Here is a 21,894-nt window from a genome sequence, read left to right as displayed (position 1 = left end):
CTGTGATTTACAGGCTCAGTGCTTTAACCCAGGTGCTGTTTCCGGCCACAGGAAGGAACTGGGTAGTCATTAAAAAACTGTCACATAAATAGCCACTTTCCAGCTCACCTGAGGAGTGCAATGTTGGACAATAGTAAAGAATGCCAATTTTATTTATTTTACTACTTGCAAACTCCCTGAGGAAAGGTGTTAGCTGGTAAATTTTGTGAACATTCAACCCTCAATTATACATACAAGCAGATCAGAGAAGAGTCACAGAGAAGTCAGATGAATAATCAAAAAACTTTTATAGTCAGCTTTGTAATGAATTCAGATATTGCCAGGCATCTTCTTTCCTTAAATTACACAGGGACCATCAGCCCGAAACATGGCGGAGCACAGAGGCCAAGCACACAGGTCTTGAGGTCAAGAGACCAAGGTGTAAGTACTCGCTTGGAAACTCACTAGTTGCATAACCTCAACCAAATTATTTAACCTCCATAATTTTCCATTCCCTCATCTGTAAAATGAGAAAGCTAACACTAATGGCCTTACGGGACTGTGGAGAAGATTAAATGATATAAGGCTTTTGAAGTATTCAACACAGCACTTGGTAAATATTTAATAAATGTGTATTTTAGCATTGGTAGAGTGTAAGGACTGGATGGAAGTCAGCAGGGAGGAGAGAAGGAGAGAGGCTGTAATCACGGTCAAGTATATTGCAAAGCGATGTAAAAGTCAATTTAATGTCATGGGGGCCAGCCCTGTGGCCGAGTGGTTAAGTTCATGCGCTCTGCTTCAGCGGCCCAGGGTTTCACCAGTTCAGATCCTGGGCACAGATATGGCACCGCTCAACAGGCCACGCTGAGGCAGTGTCTCACACAGCATAACCAGAGGCACTCGCAACTAGAATATACAACCATGTGCTGGGGGGCTTTGGGAGGAAGAAGAAGAGAAAAGAAAAAGGAAAAGAAGATTGGCAACAGATGTTAGCTCAGGTACCAATCTGCAAAAAAAAAAAAAATTTAAGGTCAACTGCTATTCTTCTAAAAACATCTGAGGAACATACATGTTCCCTAGTTGCTTTTGTGAAAACCGTGGTTTTTAACCACATATATATTCTAGGAAAACAAGAAGAGAAAATTGCTTTTCTTCCTACCTGAAAAGAATTTCTTCACTATGTTTCTGGAAGCCTAGTTACCTGTCACAAAAGTAGGAAACTCTGGTTCAGTGTGATGGACTCTGGGGCTACGCAGACCAGCAGAGAAGGTGGAACTCATACATTACCTGCGCCCAGTGGTTTTCAAATACAATCATGCATGTTTCTGGGTCAACTCCCTGCAGGCTCACAGCCTGCTGGAGTTTGCTTTCTGTCGCAACTGATGACATCATAAACCTTCATAAATCAATGCTTCTAAGTCATATTTAATCTTCACAAAAATTTGGCAAGCAGTCACTAACTTTCAAGTATCACATTTCTTCACGTTTCACCTTCCAAAACCTGTAATGACAATAACAAAAAAAATGCATCTTGTTATGTTCATATGTTAAACAGGGCACTATTAAATTTAAATCAAAGTATAGACATTTTCGAAATCCAACACAGAACAAATTATCTACAGGATAGACATTTCTACTCAATCCAAAGGTTTCTCTATTTTTCCCTCACCTTACTAAAAATATACTAAAACATACTAAATATACTAAGTTACTAAAAATATAAAATAATGATGCTACCAAAGGTGCCCACATAACTTAAACAATTATTGGGTTTATTCTCTCCACTACCACCAACAACAACCCCCTAGGTTATAATTCTAAATCGTTCAAATCTAGTTTCTATAATCAAGTAAGAACCTATAATGCCAATGTCTGTGGAGTTTAAAAACATCCAGAAACAGGAAAAACATTAGCTAATAGTGACAGAAATAAATGGCTTGATGCAACTTGGGGTGGTTATAAAACAGCACCCAGACTCCTGGGTCCAATATTATTGAATTTTTTTTTAATCAATGACTGTCATAATGAAATTGAAAGCATTCTCAGTCATTTTGTGGCTACAGACTAAGTTAAGGTTTCTAGCTTTTCTGAAAAATAACAGAATTCCAAGTAACCTTGACAAATCAGAGATAGAAAAGATCCATTAAAAAACAAGATAGTGCTTACTAGGTGGGAGTACAAAGTACCACACTTACAAATGAAAAATGAATTATGTGGATAAAATACGAAGAAAGCCTGATTACAACGTAGCCCGCAGGGAGAAAAAAAGATATTGAGGGCATAGAGTGTACAGTGAACACGATCCAGCTGTGTGGTGCCAACTTGCTGACAGAAGCAATAAGATAGTGGTATTATCTCACCAGTTTGATCAGCCCATAAAAGGACTGGGTACAATTCAAATATTATTTTTTTAGTGTACAGATTGGAGAGTGTTCAGAGAAAAGTAATTACATTATAATTACTAGAGCACTGGAAAACAAAACCCATGATAAAATTTCCAGATTTTTAACGCCAAAAGACAAAAAACAAAAATGGTTATTTTCAACTGAGTAATATGAAAGGCATTACAAGGAGAACACTGATCAACTGTTACTCCTACAAACAATAAAATGTGGGAAACGGGGCTTAAGGTGATGATTCAGGTTAGACTTACGGGTCAAGTTCTTTGTGGGGAGTAGAATTAAACACTGGAAAATAGTTAAGGAATATTCAAAACAAGTGCCTCTATTGGGAAATGGGAGGCTAACCATTCAACATTGAAGGATCTTTAAAACATATAATTCCTAATAATACAAATTTGTTGTTTTCAATAAGACACCATCCACTGCCAACCATGGCCCTTTGCCACTGACAGGCATGTTTTGTTGGACCTATCTGGTGTTTTAAAAATCAGGAGTGGCCGCCCCACGCATGCAGGGTATGAGTTTCCAGTCCCCACAACTCTGTAGGATCCTACAGCCAGCCTCTTCATCTCATTTTGGCTGCTGGGCTAGCCCTTATGGATAACATCTCAATGTGCAGCCCTATTTTAAGCGATGAGAGATAAAACAAGTTCTGACTCAACTTCCTCGTTGTCCTAAACAGGATACTTCTGTGAAAATGCAAAGGTCTTTTACTAAGATGATGTAATGATGATAATGAGGAAAATCAATGTTTTTGTTTATCCCAGAGGTTGAAAAAGTAGAAGATTCCTTGCCTTCCAGCTCCAGGATTCTCAGATTCTTCTTCAAAGGTACAAGGGGAGCATACATCATGCCAATTGCATCTAAATCAAAATCAAGAAACATGCTCTCTAAGATCCTCTAAGTTGGTTCTCAAAGGGATTTTACACGCAATCTTCAGATAGTGAGACTGCATTACAAACAGGATAAATATCTTAGCTAAGGTCATAAACTCACAAGTTAGTTTTGATGGAAATAGACTGTGAGTCTCTTGATTCCCAGTCCAGTGTTTTTTTCTAAAAAACTACATTCTCCTTTCTCCTGTCTATAATCCCTGGCTCTATTCCCTTAAGGAATCTGTATTTTCTCTGAGAAAAGTGCTTCTCACTTGGTTGATGCTTATCTGATCATACCTTTGAGGCAGATGCCTGAAGAATCTAAATATGTCATGAATATAGAAACCACAACATGAAGAAAACTTGGGAGAAGGGCCAGCCCCGGTGGGCTAGTGGTTAAGTTCAGCACGCTCCACTTCAGCAGCCTGGGTTCAGTTCCCAGGCACGGACCTACACCACTCTGTTAGTGGTCATGCTGTGCTGGCAGCCCACATACTAAAAAATAGAGGAAGATTGGCCCGGACGTTAGCTCAGGGCAAATCTTCCTCAGGAAAAAAAAAAAATCTGTAAAGAAAACTTGGGAGAGAAACCAGGAATGTCAGGCAAGTCAAGCAAGCCACGTTTGAGAAGGGAGAAACTATGACAGAAACGAAAATACTACCTAACACACCCAGAGACCCAAGAGTTGGATATTTCCACTCTCTCTCTCTCTTATTCCTATGTTAGAGCATTAAAGCACTGGCAGGCTCCCAGGGTAATATAAAACTGAAAGAGATGGCTCCATATTTAGGAGAGATGTCTAAGGACATATTTCCTCAAGCACCAAGGTTTTCAATATATTTCTCCATTTGCCTGTTATCAGGATTTACTTTTTTCCTTTTTTGCATTTTTCCACTTCAAGCTTTTAATTTAACTCTTAGATCACAGCTAAAAGTCCCACGTGAAGAATAGAGAAGGACAAAATCAAGCAAAAAGCCATGAGTAGGTTACGAGGCTGCAGTCACTAGAATGTGTGCTTGCGTCATGAGCACGGCATCATTGGACATTCCCCCTTCCTTGCCCTCTGCTCTCTTCAGCCTAAGGTGTCTGAAGCTGGGAACGTTTAAAACTTGCCACTCCTGGCACCCAGTCAGCCTGTTCTTCCCATAAATAAACACAAGCACATCGACTCAAACTTCATGCCTGAGAGAGAGCTCTATAAAGCATTCAGACTCTAATGAGTGATTTTCTCTTTCTTCAAACAATCAACACCCAAAAATACCCAAAAGACTCTATTTCCAACAGTGATTGCATGTGGTTTTGTGGTGTGGTTGTTGAGTTTTTTGGCAGTAGTGTAGAGATGCGCTATCAAAATAGATGTATAACAGCCTGAAATATCAGCACAGATTCTATACTGCAAAGACAGAACTGACTTTTTTACGTCCAAAGCCATTACTGAGTAATCACATTTTATATCATACTAATATTATATATAAAAATATTTTCCATCAATAAGGAAAGAAAAACTCTATTATATTATTGTTAGAGAAAAATAACTGATATAAGAATTATATTTTTATTTGCCCTTTTTTGAAAGTATGTGATATCTTTTATTTGACGATGAAAAAAGCACAAGCATATGCTTCCATATCACAGAATTATAAAATATACCACACAATTATAAAAGCTTAGATTCTAGTCATACAGACCACACCTCTTTCCAATATAAAAATTCCTTCACCCTCACAAAAAAACACATGGATAAGGAGAACAGATTGGCGGTTACCAGAGGGGAAGTGGGTAAGGGAAGGGCGAAAGGGGTCAAGGGACGCATACGTGTCATGACAGATAAAAACTAGACTATCAGTGGCAAACATGATGCAGTCTATACAGAAACTCATATATAATAATGTTCACCTGAAATTTACACAATGTTATAAGCCAGTATGACCTCAATAAAAAAATTTTTTTTTTAATTCCTTCAATCTCATTCCCAAATAGACATTTTTATCCAATTTCAGACTCTTTCGAAAACTACAATACTTAGGAAAACTATAAATGTCTCAAAACCACCTTTTTTCCTGAACTACCAATGACTGTAGTTTAATGTATCCCTCTTTATCAGACTGAATTTACAATGTAAACATTGTGGCATTGAATTACGTATCATATCATACTATCCTTCAATTCTTTTATCTATTTAAACAAAATATCCTCTTACAACGGATTAGAAAAAAATTCCTTAAGAAAGAAATGGATGGTTACCTTAAGGGGAGACAGAACCAAGGGAATATTTTTATTAAGGAAAAAGTGTTCATATCTGCAGGCCTAATGGGAAGGAATCAATGAACATAAAGAATTTGAATATACAAAAAAAAAAAAAAGGATTTTGATGGAGCGAGAGGGGCAGAAGAAAGGTAAGGTCAAGACCACAGGTACGAGAAGCCTAGAGATAAAAGGGAAGCAAAACTGAGTCTTTTCATAGTGAGTTACCAAAGCAGAAGTGATGTCTTGAACTTGATGTAAAGACACGGCAGGCTCCCTCCCCACCTTTCCTCCTTCTTCCCTCCTGATGTTTCTCTGGTTGGTTTGTTGAAATGGATAGAGAATTTAGGTGGATTTAAAGCGGGGAACAAAGGGTTAGGGCTAAGAGTTTTTAGCTCAGTCCTCTAAGCATGGAAGTCAGAAAAGCTGAAGCCCCTACTTAGGGACTTCAGCTCTGAACTGGGAGACAGGACCCCAGGACTCTAGTTCCAGTTCTAAGTAGCTGTGAGACCTTTAGTAAAAATAGGGCTCTTGGTTTAGAACCTTGCTTAGGAGGGTAGTTAGGACTAAATGATTATTTCTTAGATCTCTCCCAGTTCAAAAGTCATAATTTTATGTACTTTATTGCAAATGTTATAGTAATTGGGGAAGGATAATCAGACAACCATTAAAGAAGGATAACGGCATATTATATACAAATCTTTGTCTGAATTCTAGTTGTAAATGGGATTCTATCTGTAATCTTTTAATGACTAAAGCATATTTCACCTACGGAACCCAAAGCACAGGAATCACCCTCAAATATAATATATAATTCGTGGTTGGTTGGTTGGTTTTTTTCTGAGCAACTGCCAGTAGAAAAACTCTGTTTCCAATGCACTTTGGAATGCCCTGAATTGGCTGCTACTAAATACATAAAAAGTCTATTACTGTAAATGTGCTTATCATGTAAAATTCCATCTAAGGGTGAAGACTCTTCAAATGTTGGGAACACCTGGAGAGGGGCACCTTGTGCCCTCAATTATAACTAATAGCAGCGGGGGGAATTCATTTTGGGTCAAACTACCTCACATAACCTCTACTTAGAGCCTAATAAAATCCTGTTAAACCTAAATCCTCCCTGTGCTCTAATCCTCTGGCCCAGTTTCCTTTTCTCTCTCGCTGTCATATCACATGGCAATGCCGGGCTGTGGAGAAGAAAGCAGGCATCTAACAGCCCCTGATTCTTCTGGACCTTGCAAAGCCTCCTTCAACCTCCCATAGTTTGACTCTGGCTCATTCATTGTTCACCGTCCAGTAAAGCACTAGCTTGTTTTGTCCCCCCAAGCTGTAGGTCACCAGTTAACACACAGAGCATGTACAAAGAAAATTCTTCCAACACGTACATTCCAAACGGTTTCAGGCTTTGATAAATGCCTGCTTCAAAAAAGTACCAAGATTATGGAAAATTCTTAATAATGCCATGAAATAATTCCACCATGTTTTACATCTTAATTTCATTACAACAGGCTGCCAACCAGGTCATACCCAAGTGCCATGCAACTGACTGATAAGCAGAATAAATGGAGAAGAAAAATTAAAACTAATATGCAAATTCATTACCTGAAATTTGTTTGGGGACTTAATATTTAAGGCTACTTAAGAAACTAAACGCCTATTGGCAAGGACTTGGAATGTAAAAATTATAGCAAGTGTTGAGACACCAGCTCATTGGTGACTGAACAGAGAAGTTTCTTATACACACAAAGTGATTTGTTGAAACATGAAAACTGGACCATTCTTGGAGGAAGTCTCCTCAACAACTCAATCAATCACTATAATCTTGGTAGTATGTACCATCATTTCACATCACTATTTTGTTGAAAGCTATTAAGAACAACTCAGTTAAGATTTCTGCCACAAAACCCTAAAATTTAGCTAAGGCAAATGCAGAAATAAGATTATCTGACAACTTCTGTGGGGTAGTATTTGAAAACAGAAATTTGAAGTAGATGCTCTGAATTTCTCTAAGAAGACTTCTTCTGATGCTAATGAAGTTCTTCTCAAGAAACATTTCTGGGAAAAAAAATATTTAAGTTTTTGACCAACATGTCTTGGTCATTTTCTCTGGAAAGGTAGATACCTTTGGGAAGTTATGCTATTTAGTCTAATACCTGTCTTGACAGCTCTATCAATCAGAATTAGCTCCCTACAGCAGTCTTTCAAATGCCTTCATGTGGAAATTTTCAGATATGCAACCTGTAGTGTAATCAAGATGTTGCGATGACTCCCTTTTGGAATAACAACATGAAAAGCCTCGTTTCCGAAAATGTCCTTCAGCCATGCATGGCATAAGATGTCCTAAGTGCAATGAGTGGAGCAACAACAATATTCCATTTATAGCTATGAATCTCATAAATTGTGGGCATATTTTCTGGAGAGAGGTGGCTATAGTTTTCAGCCAATTCCAAAAAGGGTCCATGAAGTGCCTGCCTTCAAAAAAGTTTAAAAGCTGCTTCAAAGATGCATTCATGAGGCCGGCCACATGGCCGAGTGGTTAAGTTCCCGCGCTCTGCTTTGGCAGCCCAGGGTTTTGTCAGTTTGGATCCTGGGCGCAGACATGGCACCACTCATCAAGCCATGCTGAGGCAGCGTCCCGCATGCCATAACTAGAAGGACCCACAACTAAAAATATACAACTACGTACCGGGGGGCTTTGGGGAGAAAAAGGAAAAATAAAATCTTAAAAAAAAAAGATGCATTCATGTTAAAACCATGAAGAGTCCCAAAACAGAGGCTACCAGCCAGTTCTGAAGAGACAGCTGTGAAATTTTTGTGACTTCAGTGATAACAAAAAGTTCTGTTTCAGCAGCTTGGGGGTTGTTCCAGCCTGTGAGTAACCATGCTCTTGAATAATAATCACTTCAGGCCTCGTGCCTTACAAATTTCATGGCCGGCTGGGCACTTCCTCTCCTACGCATAACACCGCAGCGTGAGGCATCAGAGTGACTAGCAATTATTCTAATGTTAGCAACAGGCTCAGAAGTCAACAATCTGCTGGTCTCTAGAACATGCCCTATGCCAATTAGGACAAAGCACCTTTCTTCACCAGTCTATGAAACGGGCCATGAAGAGCTAGGTGCCTTTGTGTACTATAAACATGACAGAAACGCAGTAAACCACTCGTGCTTGAGCTAACTGATACAGGTATCCCGCCCTCAGGCAGGTGGAATAATAGAAGCACGTCTGTGGTAACCTAAGACTATGAAGTTCTAATTTCACATTTCTTTATATTTTATGAACATAAACATAATGTAAGACTTCCTTACACGTTAAGATAATAATCCCTCTAACAAATGGTACCACTATCATCCCAAGATCTAAAAGACTACATTTTTTTCATCTATGAGCAGGTAAAAGATTCTAGAAGTAGATAATAAAAACCTACAGGTTTAAAGTAGTTTACCACTCACATATATATTATTGCTATGATTGGTTTATCATCAAGATAAGATGTCATATTGATAAAAATAAAAAGCAAGATCTTCTAGAAGCAAAAAATTTCAGTGGGAAAAAAATTTTAACTTGAAATCTCTCCCCCTTGAGCAACAACTACATGGGCTTGAGTAGTATACAATCAAGGTCCAGATCTACACATATCAAGAGGTGACTTAAGAGAAGTGAAAATGGGTTGCATCTCATACACCTCAGGTGAGAGAGCATAAATTGGTGTTCTACCTACAGGGAGCAATTTGGCAATAGTCTTCAAAACTAAATTTGATCAGCAAAACCAGGTCTGTGCATTTATCCTATAAATACACTTTCACCTTACAAAATGGCATACTGAGTTGTCCAGCTGTTGCTAGACTTAATACATACTGAGCACTTCTCTGTGCCAGGTACTACTCTAAATACATTACACCATTAACTCATTAAATCTTCTCAACAATCCTGTGAACCATATTCCCCTCTTTCACAGATAAGGAAATTGAGGCACAGAGACGTAAAGGAACTGGTCTAATCAAGATCACACAAATATCCTGGGGTCTGACCCAGACACATTCTCTTAATTACTAGCACCTTTCTACCTAGATGTTCTTTGCAGCATTGTTTAGATAGCAAACAACTGGAAAATCCTAAATGTCCATCAGTAATAGTCTGGTTATATGAATTATGGTACTTCCATATAATGGAATACTATGTGACAATTGAAAAAAAAGGACACAATTCTGAATGCACCGATATGGAAAGGCTGTTAGGAGATGTACAGAACAGCAAGTATAGTATGATGCCATTTGTGTAAGAAAAAAAAATGCAATGTGTTATTCTCTAAGCTTGTAAATGCAGAGACGATCTCTGTGAAGAGCCACAAGAACTCTAAGGTGTTGCCTCTGCAGAGCAGCACCAGATGGCTGGAGATGGGGGGACAGGGAGACTTGCTTTTCACTGTGTACCCTTCTTCACTATTTTAATTTGGTACCATGTCTATGTACTACTTAGCGAAGACACTTCTTTAACTTAACAAAATAAAAGCAAAAGAACACCCTAAAGAAAAGGAAAATACCTAAATTCAGCTTAAGGGTAGCAACTACAGAGGACTTGGAGTCTCTTCTTCATCTCAATATGAAAGGAGAGTGCCTGCACAATGATGATAGCCTGATGAGTAGGAGGAGGGAGAAAAGAGTACCTTAATATAAAACGCTATTCGAATCAATTATAATGACCACAGATGTTCGAAAATATTTAAAAGGAAACATGCAAAGGAAGACCAACTACACCTGTAGTTTTATGAGTTAACGTTCTGTGGAATAAATATGGATGAAAATGACATGCTAGCAAAGTGTAAAGAGTTCAGAAGAGTGGTAGTCTTATTTTTAAGGACCACTTTTTTAATGCTTATTTTAATATTATTGTGCAATAATACTTATTGGATTAAATTTATTGTTTACCTTTGGTTTATGGGGTTCATAGCTCTAGGAATTTGGAAAGTTACTAGGAAATTGCCAAAGTTTTGTGGGTTTTTTTTTCATTTTTCTTCCCAAATCCCCCGGGTACATAGTTGTATATTCTTCGTTGTGGGTCCTTCTAGTTGTGGCATGTGGGACACTGCCTCAGCGTGGTTTGATGATTAGTGCCATGTCTGCGCCCAGGATTCAAACCAACGAAACACTGGGCCGCCTGCAGCGGAGCGCGCGAACTTAACCACTCGGCCACAGGGCCAGCCCCATCTGCCAAAGTTTTTGTCAGGCTAGATCAATGGTTCTCCAAACGTAGTTGGAGGAACCCTGGAGTTCCCCAAGACCTGTTCCAGGGGTCCCCAAGGTTCTCAACAATTTTTTAAGGGCCTCTTTTTAAGAAAAAACAAAATCACTCAAAGCAAATATAGCTCACCATGAAGATTTCTCATATCCAAAAAAGCCTCCAGCATTGCAATTTACTGTAGTTATACTTGAGCAGTTTCACCACTATTCACTACAACTTTTTTAACTATTTGGGCTTTTTTAATAGGATTTTTTTTCGACTTGTACAAAGCCTATTCTTTCAAACCAACATTTGCCCTGAAAATCAAAGATCACTATGCACCTGTAAATAAGTTTCTTAAACTTTCTCTTTTAAAAGTATTGTACTCATTAACAACTGACCTCGCTGCTCTAAAGCCTTCACTTTGCCACAAGCATCATTCTGTGGAATTCTGAAACAGAACTTGGTGAGAGACTGGTTACTCCTGAATGGAGCAGTGCTGCACCTCAATGAGAGGTACGTTCTCTCTCTCTCCTTGTGCAGGAGATACACACACGTGCATGCACACAAACACAAATCTAGCTCTGCCCACAGACATTGAATATGATCATTAGTTGCTGACTTTCCAGAGACTCTATAACAGAAAAGTCATGTGTAATTTGCCATTAACAAAGAGTAATGGAGGCTCTAATTCTGCTTGGGGGTCTGGAATTTAGATTTACTGTGATGCTTTTCCAAGAAATAAAAGTAAAAGCTGAAACGACTTACATTAAGCAGTTCCTCTGTTGCAGCAAGGATGGCTTACTGATCGGATGGCTGCCAGCCCCCCAAGCAGACCTGCAGAGAGGCTGTCCTCATGGGGAGGAAGGCATTAATTTATCTATAAGCCTCCTGAAGCAACTACGTAGAACACAACTTTCCCATATTCTGCTTCTATTCATCCACACTTGCCTCTAGAGTGACTGGCACAGTCTTGAATGGTTTCAGGCTATCTACGCTTCTTTAATTAAAACTCTGCTCCACTAAATTAACATGTGTGTATCGATGACTTTTGTACAGAAGGGAAAGAAAGAGAAAGAAAAAGCAAGAAAAGAAAAATCAACGACAGTGTCTTAAATTAAGTTTTGCTTCAGATAAATTTTGTATTTGGCACTATTTCTCCCTAGGGTTGGTGCTTCAGGTAGAAAACAATGAGCAAGAAGAGCAGACAAGGGTTCCTACTTTCCCCTCGAAAGCATCCTGTACTTTAGAGCTAATTAACTTCTCAAATCACAGGAGTTGCAGGGAAGAGTATGGAAGTAAAAGAGGAATCTGGCTAGTTCCGTTTTTTGGCAATAATTTATTTAATATTAACATATATATCCATAATAATCTATTTCCATTTTATTCCCTGTAGGATTACCAAAAACTGATGACCTAACTCAATACTATCAGAATGGAATTGCAACTTACTTGGAGATTGGTTCTAATGTCGGTGCACAATGCAAGACATGCAAATACTCAAAATTACTACTAAATACCCTTTAGCAAAGCACTTGTTGGAAATCAACATATTTTTTCTCATTAAGTGGGAGAACTAGTTGAGTACCCCACGAAAAAATAGGCATTTGGGATCAGGTTACACAAAAAATAATGTGTGTCTTTCAAACACAAGAATTACTTTCAGCACAAGGAGATACTCACACCATGAGAGGCAGGTAGAAACTGGGACCAAACAAGTAAAGAGATATACATCTAATCCCCCAAGAATAAACTCAAAATTATCTGAACCTTTTAAATTATTGTTCTCTTCTTCTCTTTCTGATTGGTTGGTTGGTTGGTTGGTTGGTTGGTTTTTTGGTCAAGAACACATAAACTGGATAAAGTGACTACATAACATTGGAGCGTTCTTCAGAATTACTACCCTGGAGGAGCTGCACAAACGTTAACTAATTATACAGCAAATCTGTACTAAGTTCCCAGTAGATAACATTTCCTGCTCTCATAGAAACGGAATCTAATATAGGTAAACCATCCAGGAGACAACTCAAGTAAAATTAAAGATAGATCTTTCCATTAAGTAAATGCCTCTGTTTCAAAAATATTTTAAATTTATACCCACAGATATAGCATACAAACACTGCCAATTAGAAATTCAGTAATAAACATCATACTCTGTAGAAAGACTTCTCAAAAGTGAGGAAAAGGATAATGATAGAATGAGAATCAAACAAATATAAATATTTGGGCTTTTAGGGAGACCTGATCATGCTAATGTTAGTATTTATCTAATGAACTGGTAGGGAAATTGGTAGCAATAACTTCTGGCTCTGCCATACAAATTGTTCATTTCTAGGTTCTTGCTGTGAGAAATCTAAAGAGAATTTTGCACTTGAAATCTGGCCATATTAGTTCTGAGGGTTTCCAAAACTATGCTTATTATAATTAAAGTACAGTTAAAATATAAGTATTTACCTTAGCACCAGGGAGTCTTTCACACATACACTGTTTACTGAGAGAATACAAAGACTCTCTCCAAAAAGTTGCCACAACTTTTTTCTATAGCATGTTCTGAGAATCTAAGCCTTAAAGCAAGAAAAAAGTAAAGTGCTGTAATGCTGGAATTAAAGACTTTATAGGATTATATCACAATAACATCTTCTTTAGTCTAACATAATCAGTATTCTATATTTGTTGCCTGCACAAAACTATAATTACTCGTTGATTTGATCAAAATTGCTAGTTAACTTTAGCAATTCAGTCTGCCAGCCAGCCTTCGGGGTAATTAGTCAAATCAACAGTATATCAAAATGACTAATATGTTTCTGAATCACAGCTTCGACTACCTACAACATCATGGCAATGCTTAGGTTCAGCTCCAAAACTCAGTTCATTTTGTTTCAGTCCATAGACTATTTTCCTCATAATTTAATTTATTCTGTACACAGTTGAGAGTTTTTCCTCCCCTTCAAGGGAAAAAGAAAAGTGACAATAAAAGCCAAAGTACAAAATTCAATGAAACCAGATATTCTTGTTTCAAAAAATACGAGGAGGAGGAGGAGGAAAGTTGTTTCCTTATTGTGTGACAGGAGTATAGTCAAGGAGAAAGAAACAAAAATGGATTCTTACCACCTCTCTGTGCTTCAAATTCCATTAAAAGCCACAATTCTGTTGATTTGATGCCAAATGCCTCTAAAATGTTCTTACCCAAGAAAAGTGTGTTTTTTGAAAGAACAAGGAAAGCAATACATTTAAAGGCTGGAGAAAATTTTCTTCCATTTACTCGGGTCAGTGAAACATCCATCATACAGAGACACAAACACCTTACAGAATAAAAGATCAGAGGAGCTACACTAGTAGAAGATCAAAGAGCCAGAGCCTCTAGGGGAATCAAACAAGTAACTGTGTGAACACAGCCCCTTGTGATTTCTCTCCTACATCTAGCTTATGTGATTGGGGGGAGAACCAGGAAGCAGAACATGCTAGACAAAAGAATGTGATTAAGAAATAATTAATTCTAGTTTGGCGCTCTCTCTGGAGAAAGAATCTTTTCTAAGTCATTAAATAGACTAACTATATAATGAAAATTTTAGAAAAGCAAAAATGTCCAAATTATCTACACACACTAACTACAACCAAGTATACGAAATTAGCATATGCTCAGCATAACAGCACACCCAGTGTAAATGATGAGAGATACATTCGGTAAATGGTTGCTAAAGTGTCAAAAGGACCTGGATGCATTTAACAGACGCCCTCAGATCTTATTCCACCTGCCTGAGCTAAAAAAGAACACTCTGTCCATCCCTGTTACATGTACAGTTCAAAGAACAAGTTGTCATTAAAAGTTGAGGGGGAAAGAATTCAGAGTAGAAATATAACATGACCAGTATTATTCAGCAAAAATTTTCAGCATCCCAAAACCTTTGAAGAATGTGTTTGCAAAACATTATGCTGCACACCTACCAAGTGCCTGCCTTAACCTGTCTTATTAATATCTTTCTTCTCTAAACCTCTCAGTTTAACTACATCTCCCAATGGTGGTATGTTTCTGCTTTGTGTTGTAGTTATTTCAGAACCAGACTCTGGTCTCCTTGAGGGTAGGGATCACATCTTATGTTATTCACAGGTGATTCAAGAAGCATTTATCCACTGCCCCAGATGTACAGAGTGAAGGATATGAATAAGATCCAGCCCCAGGCCTTGGGAGGAAAAGCAGCTCACTGAGGGCAGATGTTTGCCTGGGCAAGTAGTGGTAGTAGCCACCAGTGAGAAGGGCTGCCATTTTATCGGGCACTTACTCTGTGCCAGGCACCACATTAAACTGTCTATTTAATTCTCACAACCACCCAATGAGGTAGGGACTACCATCCCCGTTTTACAGATGAAGAAATGGAAGCTTAGAGAAAAGTGACTGGTCACATGGCTAGTAAGAAGCAGAGTCAAGAGGACTAGGAGGACTGGATGGAAGAAGGAGGAATCAATTTACAGCCCTGATTAGGAGAGGGAACTAGGAATGGCTTCACCAAGGAGGAGCTCCTTCATAAGAATGTATCTGATGGTGACACAAGGAAGCAATTCACCTAATCAAATGAGAAGTGTGTTGATAAAAATATGACGTAATTTCCTGCATTCCAGCCTCTAATGAAATATCTCCATTTGTTTGTTTGTTTCTTTGTTTTACAACAGTGTCGTAGAACTTGTACCCATAACAAATCTAACTTTTAGGAGGATTAGAAGTTTGAGGATGACAAAATAATGGCTTGAAGAAGCTGTAAACACTAGTCAACTAGTCATTGCTAATATCACAATGTATCACTCAAACAGCTAGTTAGACAAGTTGAGGTTTCAGCCCCTGGAGATGCTGTTGCAATTTCCTGTTCACCTAAGATCTAGATATGCAAATAAAGTCCAACTGGTTAGTAATTCCAACACATGTTAGAAAGATGAACAAAACTGATTATCCTATCAGTAAAAAGAAAAAAAGCACTAAACATTAGCCATTTAATATATCCCGATTCATCACTTTAGTTCTGAGAGGGGCTATCTCTATCTATTGAGAGATGCATTACCCAAAATGCTGATTCAAAACATTTTTACATTTTCTTTTTCATATGGCATAAACTGATCAATAATATGAGGGGCAGCCCACAAATTCAGTTGCATATCTACTGCAGTTTTTTGTATACAATTTAGATTAGCCAAGTAAGATATAACTGTATGTGTTTTTCTGTAATTGTTTATAAAATACAAAACCATGCAATATTTTAAATAAAAATTCAGCCATTAATTCTTATATTAAATCCTCTCTGTGGATTGGATTCTGCAATTTGGCTCCTGGTTGTGTAAAATTTCTGTGGCTCATGCTCATCTTCTCCATGCAGCACAGTCCAAGACTTTTCCTTGGATAATTATAATACAAAGCACATTCCCGTGTGAACAATTTAAGGATCTGCAACTTAGCTAGATTTGGAATTTAATACTAGAATAAATCACATCGTGAATTAGGTAAATCGTATAAGAAAAGTGATGGTTCTATTTTTATAGGGTTATGTATCAAACTTTCTTAACACACATGGGAAAACTGGATTTGTTAATAGATTACATCTTGTACAACTACTCATCTACCTTAAGACTATATTCATCACACAAAGATTATCCGATGACCTTCTCTTCACCTTCCTCTAACCTTTTATTGAGTTTCAAGAGTTAACAGCACTGTACTAGATGCTGTGACATCCACCTAGTCCTTCCAGGACCAAGAGATTTATTCTGCCAGCTGCTAGGAGTGCTGCTGGCTGTCAGCCCACTCTAGAAATTGCCCTCTGCTGAAAACAGCCACTTTGCCCAAGATTACGCTCTGCCCTTAAAGACAGGCCATATCCATGCCTATACTAAGGGAGCGTGTGACCCCCTGGCCCCACCTCAGGACAGCTCCAGAGCTCTCTGTAGGGTCAGCCCAGGCCTTTGTTGAGACTTTATGGCAGTCCAGCATCTCTCTCTGCCCGGTCCTGCTTCCTTCTCTCTTCACGGGGATTGATTCAAAGAACACACCCTAACAAACTCCTGCATGCAAAATCTCCATCTCAGTCTGCATTCCAGGACAACCTGCAACCAGCACTATCAGTCAACTACAATAAACTCCATATCTAAGGTTATTCAAGACACTTAAAAAGAAAGAAAGTCTTTTTTTTTTTAAATAAGAATTCTTTAAAATGTTACATGCTTTCAAACAGAGAAAGAACATCACCATTGCTAGGCAAACTAACAAAAACAATACCAAGTCTGCTTCAATAAGCTCAATCAATATTTTCCAATATTCAGTCTTTTATAGTTCTAAATGATTCCCAAACCAATCTTAAGAACTTAACACAAAAAGTGGCTTTTATTCTATGTGCTTACATTACCATTTAAAAAGCATTTATCCCTTATGTTAGATTGGTAGGTGATTTAGCAAATCGAAAATAAATAAATACCAACAACCTGGAGAATAAAACAAATAAATTAACCCAGCTACTTTTTTCTTTCAAAAATAAACCCTTTTCAAAGATTTTTCGAGTCATCTGATTACGGGAGAGAGAGTAGGAGAGGATGGAGAAGGAAAGAGACATTTTCCCCCTCTACTTTAACATACGTTCGTGTCTCTTTCAAAAAAACTATTCTTAAGCTATGTGAAAAGAAGGACACGTGTCCTATACTACATTTTGTATTAAGGGAACTGTGTTTCCAGGAAGCTAGCTCATTTATTAAATATAACTTTGATATTTCCAAAGCAGTTGTCGCTATGGTACAGCACAAAGAACACGGGGCAAGGGGTCAGAATTCCTGGGTTCCAATCCTGGTGCTGGCACTGACCAGAAATGTGACCTCAGGAAGGTCATGACAACATCCTGTGGCATCCAGTGCTGAGATCCCACTAGATCAGCAATAAAGGGCATTGTTTGGTTAGTCAGGGAGACCCAGGTTCAAGTCCAACTTCTATCACTTACTAGCCATGTAACCTGGGCAGGACATTAAACCTCTATAAGCTTAAGGCCTCATCTGTAAAACAGAGGTGATCACAATGGTGCCTACCTCCAAGGGCTGCTAGGGAGATGAATGTGACACTGCAAGTCAGTGCTGAGCACAGTGTATTTCTCATTGCAAACACTAATAAAAGTGTGTTATTACTATTAGCTATTTTTCTATTTGTGCCTGCAAGAGCCCAACAGCTTTGGGAGAAACAGCACTTGAGGCATTTAAAAAATAATGACTATTAAAACTCTCTGTGTCAATTCACTGCTTTTATCAGATTCATAGTCTAGATTTCCATAGAAGATTTTGTTGAGGAAAAAAAGTGTCTAAGAAAATTCAAAGAACATTGACTAGATACTCTTGGAGCTTTAGCCTCAGAGCTGCCATTTACACACTAAAGTAGAGAAGTGTACCCTGACTGTTTCAGAGACCTTCTTTCTAATATATCTCCAGCACTGCATCTGCAGGTACTTCTGCCACTTCTCACACAGTTTAGGATGCAACTGATGGCCAGCAGTCCTTTATGACAATTCTTCAGAGGACAACGTCCAGCCAATCAATGGCACCCCAGCACAAAAGCATGTCACAATTATTTTCTCCTACTTTCTGAGTAGAAATAATCCACTCTAATCAGAGCTGCCAACCTAGAGAAAGAGTCACCACGCAGTTTTTAAACTAAAGGAACAAGGGGCAAGCCATGGAGTAGCTGGAGCTGCTGGAGCTGATGAATTGGGGACCAAAAAGTGCTTTGGGTTTAGTGCAATTTGAGCCATGACTATGGCCCTGGATCAACTATCACATTATCAATGACTAATCGAAATGTTACTGATCGATAAGAACAGTGAACAAGTAGTCAACAAGGACAGTAAAACACCTGGAGTTTCCCAATACCGTACATACCAGAAGTCCTTGTTAAACCCATGACCTATGACCTATTTAACTGGAGAAATGTTTATCAGTCATTTAAAAATGTGACGTAAACAATATGTCTACTGTAGACAAATTAAGTAATGATTAAATTGTTTGCACTCATTATAATGGTGACTTGGAATAATACTTAATGACAGAGGGAAATGCTCACACTATAAATGTTAAGAAAAGCAGGATACAAAATTACGTAGATGGCATGACCATAATTATATATAATGTGTATATATGCCCTATATCATCATGTGTGTATGTACAATATTTATAAATAAGATTAGGTGGAGAGAGAACATGTGAATAGCAGTTACCTCCAGCTGTATTTTATTTTCTTCTTTGATGTTTCCATATTCCAAATTCTCTATTTTAGCATGTAATAACTCTATAATCAAAGGAATTTTTGTACATATACAGGGCTGAAGGATACAAAACAATGAGGACTTAAGCAAGTACTTACCTATTCTGCCTATTACATACATTAAGAGTTCAAACGGGGAGACATCACTATGGGCTGGGTGGCCGAAGCGATGTGTGGAGGAGTTCACAAGTAGAATTTAGGTTTATAGAAGAGTGCATAAGAGTTTTCACTCTAGAGCTGGATTTCCTAGATTCAAATCCTAGCCCTGTCACTTACCAACTGTGTAAGTTCAGGCAAGTCACTCAAACTCTCTCAGACTCAGTTTTCTCATCTATAAAATGGGACTGGATCAGTTCTTTCCTCATAGAGTTCTTGTGAGCATTAAACAAATTGATGTAAGTAAGGGTTTTAGGACAGTGCCTGACACAGAGTAAGCATCATATAAGTACTAACGTAATTATTAGAAGGGCATTTTAGACTACACAAGCATAATACGTTAATAGTTCATTCTGGCTGAATTCTTACTGTGTCAGATACACAACTACTCACACCTCACACCTCTATGAAGGAAACTATCCTCATGCCCGATTTATAGATGAGAAATCTAAGGCACAGATTGTCAAGTGGCTGAACCAGCATCTGATCTCAAGCTAATATGACCCCAGTGCCCATGCTCTTAACTATGGCACTATCCTGTAGAGAGCAGTAAAGAAGCTTACCCTGGGCAGATGACTTACTTTCCAAGAGTAGGGGAACTACCACTGACATAGTGCATGGAACCGAATAATGAAAGCCAGGCAAGGGAGTTAAAGCTCTAGTTCATTAGGCAATTGGGAGCTGATAAAGATTTCTGAGCAAAGCTGTAACAAGACAACAGAGGAATGTAAGGAAATTAGTCTGGCAGATAAACATAGAATACATTGGAATGAGTCAAAAGGAGGCTGTTGACAGAGAGAGATTATAGACAAAGCAGGCGGTGAGGTGATGAGGGACTGGGCCAGGTGACAGCACAAAGAGAAAGTAGAGCTGGGCAAATAAAAAAAATAAATAAAATAAAAATAAATAAAAAACGCTTTGAAGGGAAAATTAAGAGAAGTTAGGAACCCAATACTGGGAGCACAAAAAAAAAAGAGAGAAACAAGTCACATCTCACAACCGACTGAGGGCCAGACAAGAAACATTCCCTTTTATTTTGATTTCTATAAATTTTGTGAAATGTCTACTGCAATTACTTATTTGTAAAACATTTTTTCAAAACCTAGCCAACTGAAGCACAAAACGACACATCGCACAACATTGTACTCTGTATAAGCAACGTTTGGTGACCGAGGTGTACTGCAGTAAGTGACTAAAGTGATTAGCAAGAAATCATAGAGCATCAACATCTATTGTGTAAAGGAAGTGGCTATTTACAAAATCAAGATAAAGAACCCACTAATGGCTAAAACTGACAAAGAGCCCACATCTGATAACATCTCCCAGCACAAAAACAAGCTGATTTACCCCTTGTTTTAAAGAGGCAGCCAGAGCTTGCTAACAAAAACATGTGATTGATCTAATTAGCTTACTGAACTGAGGAAAACAGCGTGACAAAATCATGTGTACTCACAGATTAGACCATCCAGGACAAAGCAGTGTCGTACAAAAGCCTATCCTTCAACCTAAACACTCATGCTCAGTAAAAGAGGACGAAACCCGGCAGTACTCAGCATGTAGAGCTTAATGAATATTATCGGATGGTGATGACACAGACATGAGTCTCAAAAGAATGAGCTCTCATGGTGGAAAAGAGAAGAAACATAAAGGACTGTCAAAATGTATGTGCTATGGCTAAAGTCCAATTACCAGCTCAGGCGAGGCAATTTTACTATATTATGCCTGCATTAACATTCCCACTCTCAACTTAATGCTTTATTAACCTAACTGATAATGCCTGTCTTCACTTGGGGTTATTAGCAAATATAAGCGATATCTGTTGAGACTGGCAAAGTCATTCACTCATTCAACAAATATTCTTGGGCACTTAGTATGCGAGGTAATAAGTGATTATCTAGTCTTTTGCTGCTAAAGCAAGAGAAAGTCTAAAAACCAGTGCAGTATGCTAAAAACTTCTAATGGAAAGAGATTAACAATCTAGATAAAGGAAAAGTGACAATATTAGCTTCACCTAATAGTCTTCAGACCACAAACGGCAGTGGACTCACTGGTTACCATTAGGGGGTACATATTTATCCAAAAAGCAAATTTTCTTCCTCAAGGAGGGTATTATTCAACTGTGTTTCTCTCATGGACTCAGGCCAAAGTTAGTATAAGGAAAATTTTATGTAGTTGTTAATCCAAATTGTCTTGCCTGTTTTACCTTCAACATCTCTACCTAGAAGGATCCTCAGTCCACGAAGCCATAGACGCTTATGCTTCTGGAGCCGTGGGTTAGTTGGGTGTGACCTGAGCAGCTGTGCAGCCTGCCTGATTTGGAAAAGCGGGACACATCCAAAAGATATAGTGGGAGTAAAACAAAGAGTCGGCCATATAAGCAGACTGTTAATATTTTTTATTTTCCAAACTTACTTCTACCACTAAGAGCTTATGTAAAACAATTTATCAGTTCACATCTGAAGTAAGGATAATTTATTATACCCAATTTTAATGCTATAGAGTATTCTGAATAGCCTTGAACTTGAAAAATCAATCACTTTATATCAGCTTATACTGAATAATGAGTATCACTTAGAAATTTTTCATAGGAAAAGAAAACAAAATGCTGATTTTACCAAATGTATAATTACTTCTACTTAAGTATTTGAAAAACTAATACTAGCCAGAGCTATGGTATAAAATAAAAGAGTTAAACTTCAAATTTCAGTAAGAATTTATTTTTAAGGTATTTATAGAAACTTTG

The 21,894-nt window shown here is 38.1% G+C and overlaps 1 protein-coding gene across 9 annotated transcripts in view; it reads right to left on the bottom strand.

Annotated features, from left to right (window-relative positions):
- The window catches only part of FHIP1A (FHF complex subunit HOOK interacting protein 1A), a 220,458-nt gene that overhangs the window by 89,924 nt on the left and 108,640 nt on the right, over nucleotides 1–21,894 (bottom strand). For 8 of the 9 annotated variants that reach the window (XR_006887927.1, XM_046656304.1, XM_046656303.1 and 5 more), the window contains one exon: nucleotides 1,267–1,480. Coding sequence is in view for 8 of the 9 variants with exons in the window: in XM_046656304.1 (XP_046512260.1) it covers nucleotides 1,267–1,371 (105 nt within the window). In the remaining variant the exon portion in view is untranslated. Of the gene's footprint in view, nucleotides 1–1,266; nucleotides 1,481–20,604; nucleotides 20,668–21,894 lie in introns of those variants that run through there. The other variant, XM_046656300.1, reaches the window with a different exon arrangement.

Source organism: Equus quagga, chromosome 3, assembly GCF_021613505.1.
Source record: "Equus quagga isolate Etosha38 chromosome 3, UCLA_HA_Equagga_1.0, whole genome shotgun sequence".
NCBI lineage: Eukaryota > Metazoa > Chordata > Mammalia > Perissodactyla > Equidae > Equus > Equus quagga.
This window is presented reverse-complemented; position numbering and strand designations above follow the sequence as displayed.